General features: G+C 31.4%; 1 protein-coding gene across 10 annotated transcripts in view; it reads left to right on the top strand.

Annotated features, from left to right (window-relative positions):
• The window catches only part of phtf (putative homeodomain transcription factor), a 53,722-nt gene that overhangs the window by 24,597 nt on the left and 4,676 nt on the right, over window positions 1-24,449 (top strand). For 4 of the 10 annotated variants that reach the window (XM_076471194.1, XM_076471188.1, XM_076471190.1 and 1 more), the window contains 9 exons: window positions 5,709-5,833; window positions 6,394-6,647; window positions 10,205-11,073; window positions 11,311-11,454; window positions 16,732-16,777; window positions 16,918-16,935; window positions 18,164-18,467; window positions 19,602-19,698; window positions 21,256-21,387. In XM_076471194.1, the coding sequence (XP_076327309.1) occupies window positions 5,745-5,833; window positions 6,394-6,647; window positions 10,205-11,073; window positions 11,311-11,454; window positions 16,732-16,777; window positions 16,918-16,935; window positions 18,164-18,467; window positions 19,602-19,698; window positions 21,256-21,387 (1,953 nt within the window). In that variant the 5' untranslated portion in view covers window positions 5,709-5,744. The remainder of the gene's footprint in view (window positions 1-5,708; window positions 5,834-6,393; window positions 6,648-10,204; window positions 11,074-11,310; window positions 11,455-16,731; window positions 16,778-16,917; window positions 16,936-18,163; window positions 18,468-19,601; window positions 19,699-21,255; window positions 21,388-24,449) is intronic. The other 6 variants (XM_076471195.1, XM_076471191.1, XM_076471197.1 and 3 more) reach the window with 3 other exon arrangements.

The following is a 24,449-nucleotide window of genomic DNA, read 5'->3' as shown; positions in this document are numbered from 1 at the left end:
TCAGCACTGTCTTTACGTAAAAATCTCCACAGTCGAGAAGAATACGTCATTAGCTTTGCTATTTCTCTTGGTGTTTATTCTGAGCTGTGAGTTATAGTTACAGACCATTTTTTGAGCATCCATGTACACATGGTCTGTTGTGTCCTTGCCATTAGAAATCTTCTCCAGACAGTGCTTTGTTAGTTTGCTCTCTTAATGTGCTGCATAAGGCTGTCTTTGCAAGGTGGTAGCAAGGTTTGATTTTGTACTGGCTTCTTACAAAACAATTTAGTGTCATGTTTTGGCTGGTATAGTGTACAGACTGATTCTTCACAGGTATTTATTACTTCATGATATCTAGCACAGTTACTTTTAGTTGATGATGTCTGTGATTGTATTCATTGCAAGATGGAGACATATTTGGTCTGGTGGTGATTCTGTGCAATCTCTGAGGCTGCATTTGTGGACAACCCTGGACATTCTGAAGACAATTTAGATTTGGTTTTTCTGGTTCCCTCCGTTCCTCAGTCAGTTTCTTGAGGCCAGTCTGGTTCGTCAGCCTCTGGTTTCCTTTCTTCAATTGGTCGGTTGGGTTTGTGATGATCTGGGTCTTTCTCCAGGTGCTTTTGAGTCTGTGCCTTCTACTATGTCCTGATATTGCAGCTCACACAGGTAATTTTACTGCTAAGTTACATGAAGGGACAGCTATGCTTTGTTTGCCATGTTTGACAGAACAACATACTTGGGTTTGCCATCACCAGGTGGACATATATTTAGACACTCAAAGAATAGATCCACTTCTGGAAATTTGGGGGTTCCAGAATGGAATCTGTGGTCAACCTCAGTAGATGGTTTTAAGATATTTATCATCCCTTCAAATTCTATCAGAAGCCTTTCAGTAATTGTCATATCAATTTGATGACAAGTTGGGGCCATTGTTGGCATCTAATTTTGACTCAGTTCCCATCTTCTTTACTGTATCTACCCTCTTGGCTCGTATGTTATTGGGAATTGTTGGGTAAAGAAATAAAAGTTGTTGAAGGGCTTTTGTCTACTTACTGCTAATTTTTGTGAGCTACTTGAGGCCCCCTTTCTTCTATCCTTGATTTTTGCAGACATTCCAGACACTTTGGAATCATGGATTGCTATCTTTTGTCTGCATTCGACCTCTCCATTGTTTGTCTCTCAACTTTTCTTAGCACCTATTTTAATGTCCCAACCCTTGCCCTCAACCTCTGTTGACACCCAGAATAGATTCCACCCATATCCAAGAGAATCCTCCACTTGATTGGAACCCCACCAGAGACAGAGGTGATAACTATACTGTGCCTGTGAGGTTTGTAAGGCTTGTCTGCAAGAACTCTTGACACATGGAACACACTTATGTCATAGATGCTATAGTTTCTTATGTTGAGTCTGGTCATTCAGTTCAAATCTCCATTATCCCCTCTAATATGCCGTATTTCTTTCTTCTGCAGTTCCTTGGATCTCAGAACTTTATTTCAGGGTTATCAGAGATTTGTTGATCAAGTGGACACTGGAGAGAGTCAGCCCAGTTCTTCCAGGGATTTATTCCAATCTGTTTGTTTCTGCCCAAGAAGATTGAAGATTCAAATCTGGTCATCTTTGTCTCATCTCAACCAATTCTTAGATCCTTCCAGATTCATGATGGAGTCATTCTTCACTTTACATTGCCATTTTTCACCAGGATTGTGGATGACCACTCTGTGTGTTTTGTACAGAAGGGTCAGGTGCTGCAGTTTAAAATTCTGCTCTTTGTACTAGCATTGATGTTATATGTGTTTTGTAGGATCAAACAAGTTTTTCCTCATCACTTCCAACCCATTCTCTAAACCTGTGCCCACACCATTATCTGGATGGCTAATTACTGCTAACATCAGTGGGCAGAACATCACACCCAGATTTTCCTTCCAGAAGCACCAAAGCAGGCTTTATTATTAGAGCCATGAAATTTATTCACACTTCAACACAGCATATCATCCATCTGGATGTCTTTTTCATCATATATCTCAGGTAGACTCAGCTGACTCCTACCTGGCTCTATGCTGTGGAAGAGGCAGTGAGACTGTTACTCACATCTCCTTTTTCCACTGTGTGGATGGGTCTTTCTTTTAAATTCATCATTCCTCTGGAATAAGCACATTTGAGACCCCTTCATTGATGGCTGCATGACCAATGGATCATGAACAGCAATCTACTGGATTATCCAGTCTCCTTATTCAGAATCAGTATTTTAGATCTCAAGTGGTAAGTAGATCAGAACATTAGTACAAAAGGTTTTCAGCTGCCACCACCTAATCCTGAGATTCTGTCTCTTCACAACTTCTTCAATTCATTGATGAGATGCTTATCTCAATGATCAGGAACTCCAGGGCTTATGGATAAACAATGAGGCTTCCCTCCACATCAAAATTTTATAACTTCTTGTTGTTCCATGGGCAATGTCCCAAAGCCTAGAATTATTGAGGGGAAAATTTTCACGTTTCATAATTCCACAGTTGTGTCTTATATTTCCCATCAAGGATGGTACTTGGTCCTGATACCTTTGTTTTCAAACAGTGGGTCTTTTTCATTAGGCTCACTCCCATCATATCAACCTAATAGCTTGTCACTCAAGAGTGACAAATTTGTTAGCAGATAAATTGTCTTGTTGCTGGATTCTCCAGATTGAATGGATGCTACATCATAAAGATTTTGTTGAATTTGCACTCAGTTTGGGACACTAATGATAGATGCATTTGCCACTCATTGGAACATTCAATCAATTTTAAATCAGAAATGTACTTCCAATAGTACTTGTCTCTATTCACACTCTCCCACTCCTCCTCCTGGTGTTAGAGACTGAATTGCTCTCAAAAAGTGATATCATTATCTGAATGAGGTGCTTATGTACAGGATAGAAGGTGAACTGACATAGGTGAAGAGTGTCACAAGACAAATGTTACCAAGGATGACTAACTGGAGTATAGTAGATGGAACAAGCAAGAAAAAAAATCAGACCAATGCTTAGACAAGCAAAGGAAGGAAACCCTAACAGTTGATGTTGTTGAAAATACATTTTCAATTTAAGAAAATGTTAGCTTTTATTTGCAAAGTATTTCACACAAACAGCAGTTAACCAGTGTGTAATCTCCTGAAAAAAATTAACATTAGACTAAAAATACAATTTATGTGGGCTTTCTTGACTTATTTAGGTCTAAAATATGCACACACAGCTCATTGAAAACCATATGCTTATCACTTTGTGAATGTGCATTCACACATTTCTGCATATTAATCTAAGCTTACCTTTATTGCAATGTTACATTTAATTTACTTTATAACAATTTAGCTTTGGTTTATTTCATAGACTGCTATAAACACAATTTAGCTACATTTTCCTTTACTCTGGGTTCTATCCTTTCACTTTGTTTGTTTGTTTCAGTCTGTAAAACCATTTCATACACTGAATGTTTAAAACTGTATCATACTATGTACACAGTTATAAATACCATTTATATTGTTTATTTTACATGTAATTTTCATTGAATAAAGTTGTGCATATACAAGTTTGTCTCTTCACATAAATTCTCTTCAAATAGACCAGAATTTATCACTCTAACACATAATGCCTGCAAGAAAACATGGCTTAAACAGTTTGAATAAAAGTGATAGAATAAAGAAAATTCAAATGAAGGGCGTAAAAGCTACCATAACTGTTTTGTAGGTCATGCCTAGTGCATCTATTATTGTTGTATGACTTATCAACGATATTTGTTCATTTAAGTGGTGATGACCCTACATAAATGTGATTCTCAAACTGTTTTTCTGAACCATTTGTTATACTCAATAATTAGTCAGATCTTGATCTGGAAAGATAAAATAAAGTATTTTGGATAGAATCTTTTAAAATATGTTGATAAATTATTTTCCTTCATGCTGGATACAATAATTATTTTAATCTGCCAACTTACTTCCTGTACAATTGAGCATAAGCCAGAATCAGAGACATGGTATAAGTCTGAAATGCTATAAAATCTTTTATCCTGTGAAAGATTAAAAATGGGTGTGTATGGGCTATAATATATGTTTGATAATAGCACACATTCTTTGCACATTGCAAAAACAACAACACATAATTAGACAATTCACAAATGTAGCCATTTTCTTTAAAGTAGCCAAAAAGAAAAAAATATTACATCTGGTTACTTAATGTCTGGGACATTACATTTCACCAGAGTATTTCAAACCCTCTCTACATGGTATGTGAAACAGAACCTGTATTAGACTTTTGGCCAGTAATTTCCATTCTTATTACTCCATATTCATGTGATGTGACATCTTGCCTGTTACAGTGCTCATGAAAAATAGGAATGGATGTGTTACTTTTTGTAGAATATTTGTATTTTGTGAAAGTTTCTGATATGCATACATTTGTGTTTTTTTTAGTACCAGTTTGTAAACTTTTGGTTAGTCATATAGATTTTATGAAACATACAACATTTATATGCAGTTTGTGGGTTAGTTTTTTTTTGCATTATTAATATTTTAAAATAAATGCATTATAAATGTGTGTAGATCTTTAGCATTGTAATAAAAAAATCATCAAATATATATTAAATGTTTGGTTGTGAAATGATGAAATTAGTTAAATGAAACTGATGTAAAAACTACATCCTAAATAAAGTCCTTTCTAAAAAAAATGACCATATGATTGTTTGGTGCAAGTTTTAAAGAAGTTGAAGGTTTTTTATTATAGATATAATTGCCAATAGCAGTTTTTGACTCCATGTTTTGCATTTATCTAACATGTAGTAATCACTAGTACAGAAAATATGAAAGACTTCAACAAAATCATGAATTTAAGATTTATTAATGAGCTGCACTAAACTGTTTTACTTTTCTTTTGACTGTGTGTCCTAGTTAAATGTCAGTCAGTGAAGTGCATGGCACTGGCATTTAAATGGTGACTTAATTTATATGCTGTAAGCATGGGAAAATTCAACCATGATAATTTTATATATCATATATAAACAGGTAGTTTGGTTATATATGATATATAACCATATATATTTCACATATATGTGTGAAAGCTGACTTCAAATTAAGTCCAGCTTAATTTATATGCTGTAAGCATGGGAAAATTCAACCATGATAATTTTATATATCATATATAAACAGGTAGTTTCTATAAAAGTAGATCTTAGTGTAAATGCTTTTGAGAATGGATGACCACTAAGAGTATATGGTTTTTTTTACACACATTTGCATGTATCAATATTCTTTCTCTTTAGCATACTTAGCCAAAAGGGTACATATTGTGTACCTTCACATCTTTCCTTATAGTACTCATCAATTTCAGTAGATTTTTTAAAAAGTGTCTGACAACAATTGTAATAAGATCTATGAAACTACAGCAGGTGCACAGCACTTTTTGTGAGAAAATGTAACTAAAATAATGAAAAGTTCAGTATTTATGAAAGCTAGTGTTAAAATTAGAATTTGAGGTTGTGTTTCAACAGATATCATTGAGTGCATTCTAAAAATGTAGTTTTACATATTTTTCTATTATCTTATAAAAGACATAACAAATTAATATTTTGAAGGGGAGCCACTTTTCTTTTTGTCCAACTCAGGTTGTTTCATGGAAAATGTTTGATATAGAGAAATAAGCTGTACTTCTTCAACAAGCATGTAAATATATGTGATGCTGGCTTTCTCTTTCTTAGGAGGTTCCATTATCAGAGGTAACAACCCCTGTTGTAATGATGCTGGTTTTAGCAGTTATCCACTCCCATATTGTAGCCACTTTAAATAATAAAAGTTCTCATAATAAAATCCCACAAGCAAAAAGGTAACAATGTTTAAAAGGTTTTATTTTTAATATAATATGAGTTGGCTTTGATATATTTCCTTTTTGTTTTATAAATTTAAAAAAATAAGTATGATAGTTCAAAGTGTAAATGTAGAAAGTGTTTGTGTTATGTTGAGCTTTTACTTGTATAATTATTTATTTATTTCTCTTGAAAATGCTTTTTGGTTTTTTGTTAGACTTCATAGATTCTTTCACCTGTTATCAAGTAATTTGTATGTATGTTTTATTTTTCATGATGTCAGTGTTGAGTCCTGCAAGTCTAATTGAAGCAAGCATTTGATTTAGTATGAAATTTTAAACACCTTTAAGGAAATAACTAAAACACTGGAAGGACTTGTATAAAACATTGTACACAAAAATATGACATACCATCAAGATATACACATATATTATTGTATTTTGAATGTATAGTTTAACATTGCTGTAGTAGTAAATTATATAAGACTGTTAAAGCATTACAGTATTAGTTTTAGTATATAATGTGCTGATTTAAGTACGAATGCCCAGCTTTATAACAGGCTTTTTAATTTTGGCTAAAGTAGGAAGAGATTAAAGAGAAAATCACGTCTACGAAGCTCTGCTGACTATGAATCCAAATCATCTCCTGAAACAGCTTCAGAGGACAGAGCTGACCACTCCCAAAATTGTCAAGCATTTCATTCTACCCATTTTGAGTCAAAAGAAAAACCAGGTTATTCAAACTCCAAGTCTGTGTTAACTGAAAAGGACAATTATAAGGAGGGTTTAGACCTCAATCAAAAAACTAAAGGGTGTTTTCTGGCAGCTAAGATTGGTCAGTCTCTTTTTGATTGTGTTTGTCATACTTGTGATTATTTTCACTTTAAAAATTGTATTCTGTCTTAACACTTAGAATTACTCCTATTTTAAATTATACTTAGCTCTAAAAGCTGTGTTGGTATAGATACATCCATGCACTACTCTGTGTGTGTGTGTGTGTGTGTAAATGCCTTTATGACTTACTGTTTATATACTAGTTTGTGTTCATCTTCAGTAGTGTAGAAATTAAGTTCCCAACAAATGGTATATGATAAATTTAAAGTCATTTATGAATTGAAACAAAAACAAGTTATTTTTAAAGATATTTTTTCATGATATAGGAAAAAACTTTGTATATGTCAGGCAGGTAGTGCAGATAATATCTTCACACTAATTTTCTACTAATTGTAATATTTTTCTTTTCAGTTGGTCCAATTTTATTTATAGTTTTGAGCTTTTAGTTAAATTGTTCATTTTGCTAAACATTAGGTTACTTTTTAGTAAAGCATATTTTAGGGCTATTATATTTTCCTTTTACATTGTGGACTTTTGCTTTAAAATGCTAAGTGTATTACTAATGAAAAATTAAACAGTAAGCAGCTGTTAAATCTTTTATTTGGTTTTAAACCTAATCATTGAGTTTTAAGTAGAGTACAGAGAATTGAGTACATATTAAAAATATTTTGAACAAGCAAATCAGCAAGTAATGTCAGAACCACAAAAAATGTGTAGAAATGTATTAGAAACAAATTTGATATTTTTTAGCATTTTGTAGGTAATGTGAAGCCATTGAGAATGAAGCACCTAAAATAAACTAGTGATTCACAACTACATATTCTCTCAGACTAGTGACAGACATATGGCCATGTTGTGAAGTATTAAACAGATGTTTATCATGAGTTAAACTGCCAGTTTAAAATAAACACATGCTTTGACGAAGTTTGTTTTTTGTTTGAGCTGAGTGAAAGATTTTCAGACATGTTGTGAAATGCCAATGGAATGTTCAACATAACTACATTGTATTAATCATTATCTACTTGTCAGTGGGAAGTGAGAGAATTCTCACACAAGGTGAGTCAGAATAGATGGTTGTGCAAGTCTAAATAAGTGTGTTCCTGGATGTGAATGTATCCATAAAGTACGAACTATGTAGCAATAAATCCATCTGGTTGGAAAGATGTTCATACAAGACAGACTAAGTAACCTTTTACATCATTTGACATCCAGTTCAACATGACTGGGTACCAATCACTAAAATGAAATGAGTCCATTCTAATTACTGTACCAATCACCTCAAAGCCTAACCCCATGAGTTTGAATAGATTCTGTTGCAACACCATATAAAATTGATGTCTCTGGACATCAAGTTATATCTGACATCAGAGTTGTTCCAGGTCTTTTAGCTAAGTTCCTGAGATGCACAGACAGAAAATGGCAATTTATGTATATGTGTAAGACTTGGACTACACTAACTTCATATAAGTTTTACTTGCTATTTTCCCTCAATTGATCATATTACCAGGAGGAACCATGATGTATATGCCAAAGATGTTAAAGTTAAATAAGTAATGTAGATAAGGTGTTAACTTAGGTTAGAAGCATTACAGAACTAAGAAATGTTACTGAAGGTATAAATCTTTATGTTAATCAACATTGACAAAAGTATCATCCTTCATGTTAATAAATGTTAATGCAATATTAGCCTTCACATCTTCAGGTACATAAAAGTTAATAAATTGTATATCCTCTCATGTATAACAGGACTCAGTGTCATATATTCCTTGCTTTACTTGTAACTTTTCTCAAGTTGGTTGATCTTGGTACCTAGTCACTACTGTGTACCCTGGATTTTTAAATAAACCACTTGTAATTGGTGTTTTCTTATCCCAAATGGCACTTGTTCATTCACACAGAAGAGCAGCCTGTTACAAAATGTAGTACTTTTGGAAAAGGTATATAATAACCTTTTCCAATGCAAAATATTCATACATCAAATCCTAAAAATGTGTTCAGATCAAGGATTTTGAATTTCCAAAACTAGCATATCCTTTGTGGTAAAAAGCAATGAAAAAGAAATGAGCATGGATCAACTTGGAGAACAAAGTACATTCACAAACAGACCTGAACAAATCTTATGAAAAGCCATGAATGCAAAGATCAGTGGCAAAAGCTATCAATATGTTTCAAGCAGTAGTGTGCAACATAATCAAGAAGAATTTTCATCTAGAAATAAAGTCAATAGGTTATGATCTCACAAAGATTAGGTTTCAAGTTATACTAGAAAATTGTTTTCTTATGCTGGATGGGTTGTGAAAAGCCTACAAGACAGAATGGTATTTTTGGACATAAACACCCTATGACAGAGCTTTTTGCAGTGGAATATATGCTGCAGGGCTATTGTCAAGATGCATGTTCATCAGATAGAGCATGACTGAATTTGTTGAGATGGATTTGAGGGTGTAGTCAAAATATTTTTATATATACAATTTATTCCTCCTTGTATTGGGCCTAAGGATTATTTTTTTAGTGTGAATTTGGGTTGCTTTATGATAAAAAGCTTTTTTGTGTAAATGAACCCATAAGCATTTACAGTTATGTTAAAATTCCCTCACTTTTTAGCTTCATGTTTCTATCCTGAAGTCTTAGCTCACCATAAAGCAGTGATGCTAAATTGTTAGAAAATGAAAACAAAATACTTTGAGTCAGTATTTGTAATTATTATAAAATATCAATTAAAGAGTTTAACACATGAATGGTTAATTTATGTTTGTATATTGCCATCATTTTGACTTTATTAGTTGACATACATATTGAGCATAGTGAGACTGAAATAAGTTTTTTGAGACTTATAACTCATTTTTACTCTTTAATGGTCAAGGTGGAATGGAAATGTTAAATCTTGTTCTCCTTGGTAGCATACTAGATGCTCAGTAATTCCACATCAGCTACAATAGTCTTAAGTTGTAGATGCAAGGAACAAATTAACATGGTATAAAGAAAATAAATATACAAACATATGGTTTATGGCTGTCTTTTAACATATAAAACAAGTTCAAAAATAAATTTTAATGTGTTCAAAATAGTGAAGGAACTGATCTACAGTGAAAGGTTTAGAAGATTTTGCAATATAGATTGGTAAGTTCACATGCCACAGCATTTACAGTTTGTTCAATTTAATTTTGTGTGATTAATCAGAAGTATGTCTATATAGCAAAGTATTTTGAAAATCAATAATGATTTTGTAATAATAGATTGGAACAGGTGAACTTGATCGATGCTAAGATAATTTAGTACAGTAGATACTGTATAAACAGCACGTAAATTTATTGATATATTTTACAACTTGTAGCAAGACCCCATTAATATTGTTAATGATTGATGCTTATATCTTTATCAGGATGTTATCTATTCAAATGTAACTGCCTTACAAGCTAACTTCAAGCTGGAACTTGCTTATCGACTGTTCTATTAGATTCAGTTTACATGATCAGATGTGCTTTTGTCTTAATGATTGTACATATAACTAGAACATATGCACAAGATGATGAATGTTGCTGTCCTTTGTTTTGGTAGGGAACCGTAATGTTCTAAGAGTGGCTTCTTCTAATAGACTGAAGAACTCAGATGAAGAAAGTGGTTTAGACAGTATAGATCTAGCAGAATCCCCTGTAGAGAATGAAATATTTAATTTTGGTCAACATTTGCCTCAATGTTCAAATCTCTGCTGTGGTGGTCAGAGTAGTGGTTTTATTGAGGTAGAACAGGATGACAAAAAAAACTCCAAAACTTCTAAAGTTGTTCTAGCTAGTGTTTTTACTGATGCTCAGTCCCTACCCACAGCTCCCACAGAAGATGTACTAAAGAGCTTGACTGAGAGGGGTGATGAGGATGGTACATCTGAAGCAGACCAAGATGTGCCACAAAGTTTAGTACAGCAAGATAACATCACCAATTTAAAAGAAGAGTGCTTTGTGAAATACCACCAAACTGATAAACCTTCATCCAGAAATGTGATGCTTGATTTACAAGACAGTAAAGAATTGATGCCTGATTGGGCAGAGCAAGAATTTTTAAACTCTATCAACTCTAATCAGACCTGGGAAGATGATAATGATGAAAAAACCTTAATATGGCGAAGGTTTTCTGACACAGTTGAGAATAGGAGAAGAACTACATTGGAAGCAGTGAGTGACAACCAGCTTGATAAATCATGCAGAAGGTATTCAGAAGATAGCAAAGTTACTCCTCGAACAAGAAACAAGATAGGTCTTTCTTTAGACTTAAACACAACAAACAGAAAGTCTAATATCATTAGCAGTATCCAAGAGCGACGAGAGACGTCAAGCTTACTTCATCTTTCTCCTCACCCAATTACTGAAAGGGGGCATTATAGCTCTTGTGAATCAGAAGTTGACACCACTTGTCCAAATACTCCTACCAAGGTGAAAATAAAATTATTTAGTATAATTTTTAAATGTAATTAAATTATCTTACAACTACTTCCTATTTTCTTTTATGGAGACTTTTTTAAGATACAGTTTTACGTATAACTTTCTTTTAGAAACAGGATTGCCTTGCATTTTTCTCAAACCTTTTAAATGTATTATTATATTTTATCCTACAAATCTTTATAGAAAATTGGAACTGTAATCAACTGACAAAGAGACTATATTTTACAGCCTCAGACATCTGATTTAGAATGGCCAATAATTACCAATACTGATTGCAACAGTTACAGCTCAGATTCTACATCTGAAGCTTCTGAAGGAGAAGAAGATGAAGTTGGTTCCTGTGATGATCCATTTGCTTGGGAATTCCATGAGGTGAGCTGTGATTATAGGTTTTTGGATTACATGAATGCTTCTTAAAGTTGATTTTGTTGAACTGAGTAGTTTTTTTGTGCAAATTTTATTGATTTCTTATGAGTGGCTTGGTTTCTGTGTTGTAGCTTCATATTATTGAATTGAAACAAATCCTGTTGAATTCACTCCTTAATCTATTTATAAAACTCAAAATCTCTGTTTTTTGCTTACTTTCTTGACACATTCACTGCACAGCCCATACTTCCCTCCCATGAAAATTTCGAAACAATTTGTCATTGATATATGCATATATCATCTGCAAGCTGAACCAGTAATTTTATTGTTAACATGTGTTACGTGAAAAAATTCTACACAGACTTGATGCATTTTGGTAAGTTTGAGTTAACATTTAATTTAGAATATAGCATTATAAGCTATTTTAGTTATAGATCATTAACTGTACATCTACTAATATATATGTTAAACTTCACACACAAAAGAAATGTATGCAAGCATGTGTGTGAAGAAGCAAATACTAGCTTAGCATATGTAATTAAATTGTCATCTGCCACAAAAGACTATGTGAAAAAGTAAGGCTTAAATTATTATACTTATTGCTTAAAAAGATATTCAAGTCAAGTCAGCAAATGTATTTTATTTTATTGTGTTTTCTCGTGGTGGTTTTTTCATAGAAGTGGATATCTTTCTTTTAATACATTATATAACATTACATTTTCTTTGTAGTATGTTTCATATATTATTGTTATAATGTGAATATGGTGCCACATTCATAAAATGTTAAATTTACATTAAAACAAATTCAGCACAATATTACATACATATTTATGTTTGAAATTTTAATATTTGATGGTGGAATTATGGGAGAATAGAGCTAGGCTTGTTCTGTTTACTAGAACAAGTACTAATATATGTACAAGATAAAATAAATTTTCTCCATAAAGGCCTATTTATTCATGTCAGTAAAAAACATCATTTATTTGGAAGCCCTGATTTAAAAGAGGTTTGTAGTTTATTTTCAAAAATCAAACCAAATACTTTTTTTTTCCTAAATTTACAAAATATTTTTATATATTGAAATATGAAATGGGGAAGCAGAAAGGGTAGGTTGTTGTTTTTTCTAAAACCTTGGCAAACCTGGGTAACACTGCTAGTAATCTATACTCTCAAAAGTAAGACTCATGAAATCTGAAACACATTAACTTCATTTGCTAAGACAGCTGCTTATGAAGCAAATTTATGCAGTTAAATCCAACCTGTTCTCATTTTTGCTTTTCACAAAAATTCATATTTTACAAAAATATATGCCTTCAACTTTCCAGTAATTAACATTTAATCCTTAAATTACTATATTATTTTTATTCCATTCACTATGTGTGGATTTACATATTCCATCATAGAGTAATCTTATGCATTTGCCTTTCACATTATCTGGTGTAAAGAACTGATTAAATTAAGAACTATGCCCAACAAAACCATGGACCTACAAGCAGTTGAATGCATAAGTTACTTAGAAAAACGTTTTCTTAAAAAAAACAAAAAAAACAAACTTGTGGGTCTTGCTTCATTGGCAAGGGTAATTAAACTTGACATTTTCAAAAAAACTGGTTGTAAACAAATGCTGAATTCTCAATTTTATTTGCAGAGTTCTTCGGTTCTGCCAAATTTAATTTTTAACAATCCATTTACCAAGATGCTACGTTCACACACACACACACACACACACACACATATATATATATATATAGCTAATACTGACTTGTATATGTTTCTTTATTGTTTTTAGTGATATTCATCTTATGTGTGGGAAAGGTAATTGAATGATTAAGCTTTATTTCTTTCTGTATAGGTTTGGTCAGAGGGAATAATATTATAAGCATTTTAATGCTTGTTATAATTTTCATGTTATAACTTTTAAATTAGTATTTTCTATTATTAAAGAGTGGGTAGGTCCACTTTAGTTGATTTAATAAACATGTTAATATCTCAGAAAATAGAAAAGGTAGGAGATTTTTATTTTACATTCTAACTTGTAAATGTCAGTAATTTGAGTATCTACTTTGTGAGAAACTGTAGACTTTATATTTGGACCTCACAAACATCTAATTTGAATCAATGCTCCATTCAACATATATCATGTTACACATAGAAATCAAACTTTAGGATTTTTAAACATATTTTATTTTAAATTAAGAAATTAACTCGTGTAATACTAAAATTTTAATTATAATCTACAGTATAATACCAAACGTGATGACATAGCCTTTGACCTATGACCCATATCAGTAGGGATAAGGGACTGTATAGAAATGTTCCAAAAATAGTAAAACTTGTGACTTAATGCATTACTTGGAATATAGATTTTATATCATGTTTGATATTTTACCTTTTACAGGTATTCTGCAAGGTGAATGATAATAGCTTTACTGTCACTTAATTTTGAACTTTAAACCTTTATGTACTTAATCAAGTACTGAAACAGGTGTATAAAGTTTTTTGTTTTAATTAATTTTGTTTTAATTTTCTTCTTGATGGATCTCAGCAATTTTTAAAATATTTTCCAGTTTGTGATAATAAATTGCAGTATGGGATTCTGGTTCTTTGGGAAAAACAAAATTAATTTTCCTGATGACTTGTAGATTCATGTGAAATGTTTTTCCTTTAAGGATTCTAAACCAGTATTCTGGAATTAAGAACAAAAAAATTTCCTCCTAAGAGGGAACAATTAAATAATGTGATAATTGTAAATACCATGCAAGTTGCATCAAAATATTTAAGTATATGTATGTATCTTCCAAAAACAGGCTAGATAAAAACTGTCATCCACATTCTGACTATAAGCTTGTGTATACTTAATGTGTTCATGGTCATTTCATCAAGTCATTGTCATTAATAGATAACTATACAGTCAGTGATACTATGTCAAGTTATGAATTAAGTACTTCTGTATTTCTGAGCCTAAAATTAATGTGGAATGAATATATTTTGGATTAATGATTTGCCATTTGTTACTTTACATATCTGCATCTAAATTTTATATATCAAAATTCTCATAATTTATACTAATAAATTCACTTTATCCAATCTAAATGTAGTAGATATCATGGTTGTTTCATGTGATATGGCTCCAGGTATTCAAATATTGATCTGTTTAACTACTGTTCATTACTTTTTCTTTCATTAGTGTGCTATGTCACCTTTGAAAATGTATGTAATTTACCATGATATAGTAAGGAAACCATGCATTTAAGACTTGTTTCTTTAGTGGCAGGAGTGAATTGTTTTATTAAGGGATTTTTGTAAATCTTATGAAATTCACTGATATCTCGTGGTACAAGATTCACATCAGTGTACCATTCTCAACAGTAGTTGTGTTTGTTAAATTTAGCAACTAAAGAACACATCATTAATTTAAATTATGCCAGTCCTAGCTGTTAAAATCCAAAATTTAGCAAACCAGAAAAAGTACTTAGCAGTGGTAAGCTTACAGAATAGTACAGTAAATAGGATATGTGCTGCCCCTTTCCATTATAATGAGCTGTAGCATAAAATGACGTGAATTAGTCATTTAATGTGGAGGTACTTGTGTTATTTACATCATTAAATGTTATTTTTATATGGCATCAGTTTCACTTATTTTGCTATCACTCTCCTTGTTAACTCAGTTAAGCCATCATTTGCAACATCAAGGCTGTAAAATTAAAATGGCTGCCAAAGTTAAACCATATATTTAGTATCTGGTCATAATATGCTATCATGACTTTTGAGTTATTGAATGCAAGTTATCTTGATCTTTGTTGATTAATTTCATGTGATTCAGCATTTTTAGGATTAGGTAATTATCGTATGATGGTTTTCATATAACATTATCATTTGTCTTGTACTACATGCTTCTCAGATGATTAAGGGGTAGTTGAAGTTTGTTTTTCTTTGTTTCATAGCTGTGATGATGATGTTATATTAAAACAAGTGTCTGTCAAACAGCATGTATTCTGATATGAAAATTTTAGTCATAAGTGAAGTGAACTTAATGGAGGCAGTTGAACATTTTTATGATAATCAACTGGAAGGTTGTTAAATACAGTAAGTCATTGCAGCTTAGATACAAGTTTTACAAAGTGTGGCTAGTATTTTTAGCTGGAATGGGGAGCATTAATTAACAAGAATTCAGTGAAAATAATGAGCTTCAGTTTCATAACTGAGTTAACAATTTAGAGCAATAATTGAATGAAAAGTCAACATACAAGAAACAGGCTTCGTGAACTAGACTTTTATGCCAAGTGACCAATAGTATACATCCATTTAACAATTGCCACAAAACAACATGTCTTCACTGGTTCCAAGATCATGTGTTTTATAACAATATACAAGATGTATGCATTTGAAGACTGACCAGGACTAGGTCCAACTCAGATTTCATGCAATAACTGGTGGTGATGGCATACTGGAGGTGGCTAAACTGACCAGTAGTACTATGTATATGGTATTACTAAAGATGCATTCTTTGTATTGCAATGTGTAGGTGCTGTTAGTCAGAACATGTTTCTAATAGATAGCATGTGACCACCATACCAACTGATTAGCAACATTATAAAGAGAATTTTAAGTGCCTAGTCTGGGTAGCGTGCTCACTTGATTTAAATCCAAATTAATATGTATGGAATGCTCTGGAAGATGCTTGAAAATGCATGTTTTACTGGTAAATAATACTAATGAACTAGAAGCAACTGTGGAGAAGTGTACCTAAGCATCATCACTTGTCTCCAGTATGTGACATTAATATAGAATAAAACTTGCATTAGCCACCAAATGAGTATTTATGGATGTGAGCTCCATTGGTATATATGACTGGTCATCTGACACTAGTTATGCATAAAAATTAACTCACAGTTACCATGGTATTTAATTACAGTAACTGTGCCTTGTTTGTAGCTAAGCCTAAGAAAACTGATTATTAATTGTTTTGACAGTTTAGTTATCATTGTGATTTTATTTTCAAATGCTACTGTTTAACTATGACTTATTAATATACTGACATTATATTACTGTGATTGCTCAGGAAATATATTTGCTCAATGATGTATCAGCATACATCACTATTATTTAATGAGCATTAATGGAAAACCTTCCCAGATTCATTTTTGTAATGGCTAAGGAGTTCTGTTTTCAGCCTTTTGCATTAAATTAGAAATGCCAAGTACATTTTACTTCCCTATGGTTTTTAACTTTCAGGTGTTTTGGTTTTATTTATATACATTTGTACTTCTCTAACATTTTTAGGCTTCTCCCCATCCTGTTACTGGCAACTACACTGGTTGTGAAAAAGGTAAGACTTTTTAAATTTTTTCTAATTGTTTTATAATTATGTATATTTTTTTTACCCCAAGTTACATGATGCTTTATTATCATCTGATATTCTCTCTTGACTACAGTAGTGACGATGGTTTTGTTTTCTGTTTGTTGTAGGCAGACGCTCAGGAACAGGTAGTGATCCGCTCCCTTTCCCTGTGGCTTCTTGTGGCCTTCATTTTGTTGAGTAGTGCATGGTGCTCAGGATTGTGGTTTTTTGTTTGTGGTGTTCATTTTATATATAAATATCTAAGAACGATAAATAATAGTTGCATTAACTGCATGATACACATTTCCTATTTTGTTTGTAGCAACTGTTTTGTTATCTGCTGTTCTGTGTTATAATAGGTGAGATTTTAGATTTCTAAAAGTAACAAGGCTCCAACTAATCTTATCCTGAGTAGTTGCATTCTGTTCCTGAAATTCAATATTTCATGCCAGTATTCAGAGTTAATATAACTGTAGAAGAGAGAAATGTACAGAAGCAAGAGTTGTACTGGTATTTATTGCTCATTTTTATTCAATCTTCAAATTGGGAAATACAATTAGTGTGCATTATAATAATAATCTTCTTTTTGTTGTGTGCTTGTAAAAAAAAATGTATTGCAGAACATTAAATACTGGCTTGAATATATCTGATTATACGGTGTTTCGTTAGGACGTGCCAAGGAAAATTGAGAATATGATATATTAAAAAAACATCATTACACTGCACTTTTTACTTGCCATTTAAATTGCATTAGGTATGTCATATAGTTCAGGCCCAACAATTTTATCAAACTCTGTTAGGATTAACTAACAGAAAAGGTAAAAAAACTACTTTCATGAAACTTAGAAAAAATCTTTTATAATAAAAGAGTTTTACATGTTAGAGTGAATCTAGGAATGTCTCAAATTGCAATTTCAACTTTCTTTTAAGCTTTTATTATTTCATTTAAAGCATGTTCGTAAAACTTTTGACTCCACAAATATATAAAACTCGCCTAGTTTTAGACAACATTATATATTAACTCTGATATGAGCACATTACAAAATTTAAGTAAATGATAATATTGTTAAATTATAATATTAATATAATATTGCTGCTGATTGTGCACAGTCAAATGAGATGTTTCTCCAGGAGTGGGGGGAGAAAATATGATCTTTTAATCAAAACTCACTATCTCAAAAACCACATTAAATTTGATTGTTTGACATGAAGTTGCAAACGATCAAATCAGCAAATAATTTAATAGAATGATTTGTAGTTTTTTGTTTTTTTTAATTTTTAAAATGTGTGTGTCTGTCAGCCTTTCTGTTTAGCTATTATCATAGTGTTTTCTTCTGCTTTCTAAAACATTTATGCTGCTTGCACCTTGCAAAGTGAGCTGCACAATCTGGGAGCGGAATGAATGCAAGAAAGTGGATCTAACAGTCTTGGATATCAGCTCAGCCATTGTACGAAAAGTGGACTTCAGCACTCAAAGTAACGAGTACCTGATCATTGGCTTGTTATTCAGCATTCTTGTATCACTTCTTCCAGTACTCTTCAGGCTTCAGAACAGTGTAGCTTGTGATGCCTTGCAGGATGTGACTTCTGATGTATTGGAACTTAATATGCCTAGTACTGATGAGGTAGCTAGAGTGACTGAGATCCTACAAAAGGTTGTTCTGGGGTCTTCTTGGAGGTAGGTTTCTTGTTTCTTATATTTTATTGTTTCCTGGAGAAAGTGGCATCTAATGTGTTTACTGAAAAATCTTTTGAAGTTGGATTAATTTTTATCAACCATGCAGTATCGGTCAAAAGTCTTGAGTCGAAGGAATCAGCATTAAAGTTTTGAAAAATGGTTGCAAAATAAAAAAATGTAGTTTGCATATTATATTGATACTACTAACTGTGAACATAACAGTTTATTTTGGAATATGAATAATTAATATATAGTACATTCTCTTCTAACCCTTTTACTGCAACTGGAGCATTTTTCAGTACACTGGGAAATATACATCTCAACTGCAGTGAATGGCTTTAACCTGAACTAGGCAACAACATCAATCAGTTTTGGACACTACCAGGATTTTGGAGACCTTAAACTAGAATTATTTTCAGTTTTTGCTGAAGTTTTACGTAATTGCTTTGAAGTAACTTCTATCTCTTTTTCAATGTTTTGGAGTGGTACCACAGTACTTTCATTAGGTTATCACCAAGACTTTGGACTGGGTTTTTCACAACTCTTTTCATCACAAACTTTTTTCTTTTTCTTCAAATATCTTATTCAATAAAGCAGTATGTCTTGGATCGTTATCATGGTGCAAATTAAGGCCATTTGAATGTTATTCACTGAATATTGTAGGTTTAATGAAGGTGTTATAATATTGCTACTCCTTTAAAATATCATCAATGATGAGGCAATTATCTCTCACTCCTACATCAAGGAAACATTTCTAAGCTGTTATAGATCTGTCAACACATTTTAATTAATGCACAGCCTTATGTAAACTTCTCTTGATCACATTTCTGCACAAAACTCTTAGTTTTCTAGAGTAAAAATAGTTTTTTTTTTGTCTTGTTTTTAGAGTTATGATGAATGCTGTGCTGTGAGTAGTGGATCAAAGATTTCACCATTAAAATGTTTCATTATCATATAAAGTTAGAAGGAAAATTTACTAGTCATTAGAACAATGAATTTTCCAGATAGCCATAGAAAAAATTTAATAGTTGTTTACATATAATGTTTTTGCTTATCTGTGTAGTTTTCACTTTATGTTGTTTTGCAGAAATAACATATATTTTAATTTTTCTAAAAATAAAGTTTATGTTTTAGGATGAACTTGGTGGTTTTGATTGTAGCTATTGAAAGATTCACCCTCAGTGTGTTTTACTTCTTCTTATTGTCAGTTGCAGAAAGAACTTTTAAACAGGTAAGTTTTCTTATAAGTTCTACTATTCATAGTCCAACATGTCTGTAAATTTGTTGTCAGTATTCAGATTTTAGTTTTAAGAACCAAAATAAATTCTACATAATACTTGTATTGCCCACAGAAAAACATTATTTCTTCAGTTGTTTTATAAACTACGAAGTCTAATGATGTAGGTATTTCATAAGTAATAAATACAAAGCTACTGCAAAAAGTGTTTTAGGCCTGATCTAATGGCAGCATCCAAGAGCATTATTACATATTCTTGTATTTTGTAGCCTCCATATCCAAATTTTGTTGAAGCTCCCAAGAGGTTTCCTGTGCAAAATCTTTCACATTTAAATATATGACTGCTATAAATTTTAACACAAAAAAAATAATTATTGTTATGTGTGTAAATAAGTTGTGCCTAATTTATACTTTGTAGGATAGTAGAAAAAATCTATTTAGAGTACTGTAATAGAACTTTTCAACATACATTTTGAGTGATGTAATTCGTTGTTGTGGACTGGCATGTTACAGTAATATTCATGTTTTAAGTAAAAACATTTCTTCATTATGATACAGAAAATATTATTATACAAAATAAGCATAAGCCTGAACTTATTTCTCAAAATTAAAATTTTGTTATATTCTTGTAATTATGTACTTGGTAAAAAATTAAGTGCCAGCTCAGTCTGTATGACAGTTCACTTGGGTATTTAATTTCAAAACATAATAGAAAAAAAAACAAACTAAAGTCAAAATACATTGCACATACCAGCTCACTAAGTGTTATCCAATTATATCCAAGAGTTAAAAGCTTTTCAGTTATTTTTGTTTTAATGTTTTATTAAGAATTAAATAAACAGATTATTGGAGCTACCCCCTCCCCTCCCCCCAATAAAAGTATGTGAATTAATCGTATGATATTTTAGAAACTTAAACTGAAATATACATTTTAAGCTTAGCAATACAAGAAGATTGTTCTAGTTTTTATTTTTTAGGCTCATGTAGATAAGATAAATATTTTTTCCTTGGCTCAAATACACTATCTAGAATTCTTGAACATTTTAGTAATATTTTTTTCTATTCAGAGTGTTTTAACTTTAGAGTTTTTTGTACTTACAATTTAAAACTTGGTATGATTTGCTATTGTTTATACTGTAATAGACTTCTACTTTGGTTAAAAAAAAAGTTCACATCTGAATATTCCATATATTCTCAAGCACATGTCTTATATTTTCCAACTGTGGTCTACATTAATCTTTATAGGATTAAGGAAACAAATATTTCTGTAAAAATTCCAAACTTAAGCAGGTATCATTTGATCCAATATAATGAATAAGTGTAAAAGTTTAATGCTGAATTTTTTAGGCTGTAAGAATACTGCTAAAAGGGATTTGTTATACAAAAATAAAAAGAATAATGACTTTTAAAAATAGCAATGTGAAATATTAAAAAATATAGTATCTGGTTTTACATGATATTTAAGAGTAGCATATGTAATTAATGTAGCAATCAATAAATGTAATATACGGTTTATATTATATATATTATTTTCCATTTTTTATAATACAGAGATTTCTGTATGCCAAACACTTTTGTCACATTACGTCAGCTCGACGTGCTCGTAGATCTGATCTTCCACATTTTCGTTTGAACAAGGTTCGCAATATTAAAACTTGGCTTTCTGTACGTTCCTACCTCAAAGTAAGTTTTATTTATCCAATATTATATTTCAAAGTTAACCAGTCTTCATTTGGATATAATGACCACAATTTGAAGAAAAGTACTTTTGCTTGGAAAAAATTTTTTTTAAATCATCCATGAACAAAATGAATATATATAATCTACACAAACTTTTATTGTACTAACATGTAAATTTAAATTGCAAACAGGTTTTTGGTTTCTTTGATAAATGTTGGACTATATTACTTGCATTTTAAAGTATTTTTTGACATAAATGGCACATCACCAACTGTTATCTAGAGTTTTTAAACTGGAATTTTAAATGTGATTTTATAAAACTGTTTTCAATTAAGTTTGGGATCAAGTATTTTTCATTTTTATCTGTTAATTGTGATAAATCTTTTAATGAGTTGCTTTGAGTTTTGAAAAAGTTTAAAGCTTGGTTACTTTGCTATCATTGTGACTTTAAGCTCCTCAAGCTGTTTGTAGTTATTCTGCCAAATTATGCCTTAAAAGCTAAAACTTCATGCATTTAAAGGAGATTTTGTCAAATTACCACCATTTTTAGCTTAATGTGTGCATATCTATTAAAAATGTATGTCTGTCATGGAAAAGTATCTGTATGGTTTTATAAGTCTTGATTGAGTAGTTTTAAATTTGTGCACAAACCTCATGTTATATTTCTAACACACTAAAATCATAATTCTTTCTCATGTGTACATTCTAGAAACTCCTGTTTAGAAAATTCTTCTCATACTCATATCTTGATAAATCTGGCATTCCAATATGATTTACAAAAGATTACAAACAACATATTTACATTGTTTCATAGGGAATAGTACAGATGAGCATTAATTGCAATTTATAAACAAGTATTTGAATTAGATGAAGGCTAACAAGGTTATTTCAACATCTGTTTATGTGAAAAACATTACCGAAGAAACTGGAATGGCAGCAGCCTCGTTCAGTCAAACCCTTTGATGCAGCTTCAATACATTTCTTACCTATTTACTAAACCTTATCTTGGAAGTTGATGTCCGTGTAGTGTGAAAAGTTTTTGTGGAATGTATTTCAGTATTAGTATTTGTTTTGTGTGTTTATTTTATAATATAAAAAGAAATTGTGTGTGTGTAATACATTTTAAATCTGAGTGGATGATACTAGTGTCCAATAACGTTTATGTCTCTTGGAATGAAAAACTAATCCAAACTTATCTATAAAATTAAGAAAATATTTAAATTTTATAAGATATGGTGGTAAGTATTAGAAAATCATGAAAATAATTCTGACATAATGGGCAAAAAGGTATGGGTATAAAAATTAACAAAAATATAATGCTATGCAACAAAAGTAAAGTTATTAGGGCATGTGAGATTTACAATGTGACAGTTTTTGGAGGTGACTGTGGAATTATGATCCATTTTTGATGGAGATACACATCTATCAGTCTGAAACAAAGCTTCACATGTAACAAATAAAAGAGGAATAGAAGACAATACTAAAATAAAATAACAGAACAAGATGTGGGTACTAAAACCCACAATGTCTCACATTTATGTAACCTTTCACTGCCTCTACACAGTTGTTAAAAGGTGACTGCTATCATAAGAAGAAAAAAAAAAAGTAAAGTTCTGGTGATGGGGTGTTGAGTATAAAAATCCACCTCCTGAAATTGGCATTCTAGCTTCCAATGCAATTGTAAAGAATTCTACTTTGGTAATCACAATATAAATTGAGCATAATTGGATTAACAGCTTATTGTGTGACATAGATATAGTACAGATCACCAATAAAAGGTTATTGTATTACTCTTTTCAAATACTTTTTGTGTGAAGTAGTTTCAGTTGTGTAATTTTGTAGCCTATGCAAGTTATAAGTATAATAAATGTTGGATTATAAAATGAGAACATTTTACAAGGTGTATTTTACTTTAATTAGTGAACTGTGAATACCATTAGTACATATTATAGAATATTTAGTACCCCACTCAGTTTTTCAAGAATCTCTGTCTCCAGATCTCATTGGAAGGCTAATATAAAATAATTTTACCCAGGCTGTATTTAACCCTAAATCTACACCTGACAGAATAATTAATGAAAATGAAGAAAGAAAGATATTAAATGCAAGTGCTGTGGTGGTGTCACTCATTATAATGTGAAAATGAAGTACACCTAAGTAGAGTTACATATTAATAGTTTATAATGTTGGTTAGCATCCATCCAATCAGAAAGTGCCAGTATGCAGTTTTAAAATACAGACAATTATACTCTGCCAAGTAGTAGTAGTGTGAATACAGTTATGGCTTTCAGAGCAGAAAATACCATATGGCAAACATGTAGAAATTAATGTTTTGGTTGATGAAGAATACTCTATATGAAGAATTGTAACAAGGCCCATACTTCAATAAGAACTGTATGAAATATTAAAGAAAATATATGAACCAGAACACCAGTAATTAAAATGATAAAGGTATAAAAGTGAAAAACACTCCAAAAGTGATGTTAAATATTTCAGAATATATTCTTTATGAAGTAGATTATGGTAGAGACTTGCCAACTACCTTGTTATAAACATAGGTTTGAATTTTACCTCACGATCAGTAAGATACTTGTTAACATGAAGTGGTTTCAGTAGATGTTTTAAGTCTGTTAAATCCATAGTTTTCTTTTTGTTGTTGTTCATTTTGCCATTGATCTGAAATTAGTTTTAAAAGAAATGACAGTGCTTCATGAAACTTCAGGTTTATTTAAAAAAGGTGAATAATTACATGGTTAGAATGGTTTTCAGCTAATCTTATAAGAGACTGTCACCATCTGATGAGTAAATCAGAATTTTCAGCTAGATGCTGAGAGCTTCTGGTTACATTTGAGAAGTTAGATGCTTGAAGTCTGTGCTAAGAAACAGTTACCAAAACAAAAAGTTGACATGGATATTGAATTACAAACTGTAGAGGGACAAAGTTGAATTTGTTTGGCAACAACCAATAAAGTTTATTGTTGTTTTTTTTTATGATAGAGAAAAAAATAGTATCGTAGTCAATGTATTTTAGTGAAACATGGCAAGGAATCAGTAGAAGTTTGGGA

Source organism: Tachypleus tridentatus, chromosome 12 (assembly GCF_004210375.1).
Source record: "Tachypleus tridentatus isolate NWPU-2018 chromosome 12, ASM421037v1, whole genome shotgun sequence".
In the NCBI taxonomy this organism is placed as follows: domain Eukaryota; kingdom Metazoa; phylum Arthropoda; class Merostomata; order Xiphosura; family Limulidae; genus Tachypleus; species Tachypleus tridentatus.
Note: the sequence above shows the minus strand (reverse complement) of the source record. Positions and strands in the feature narration are given on the sequence as shown.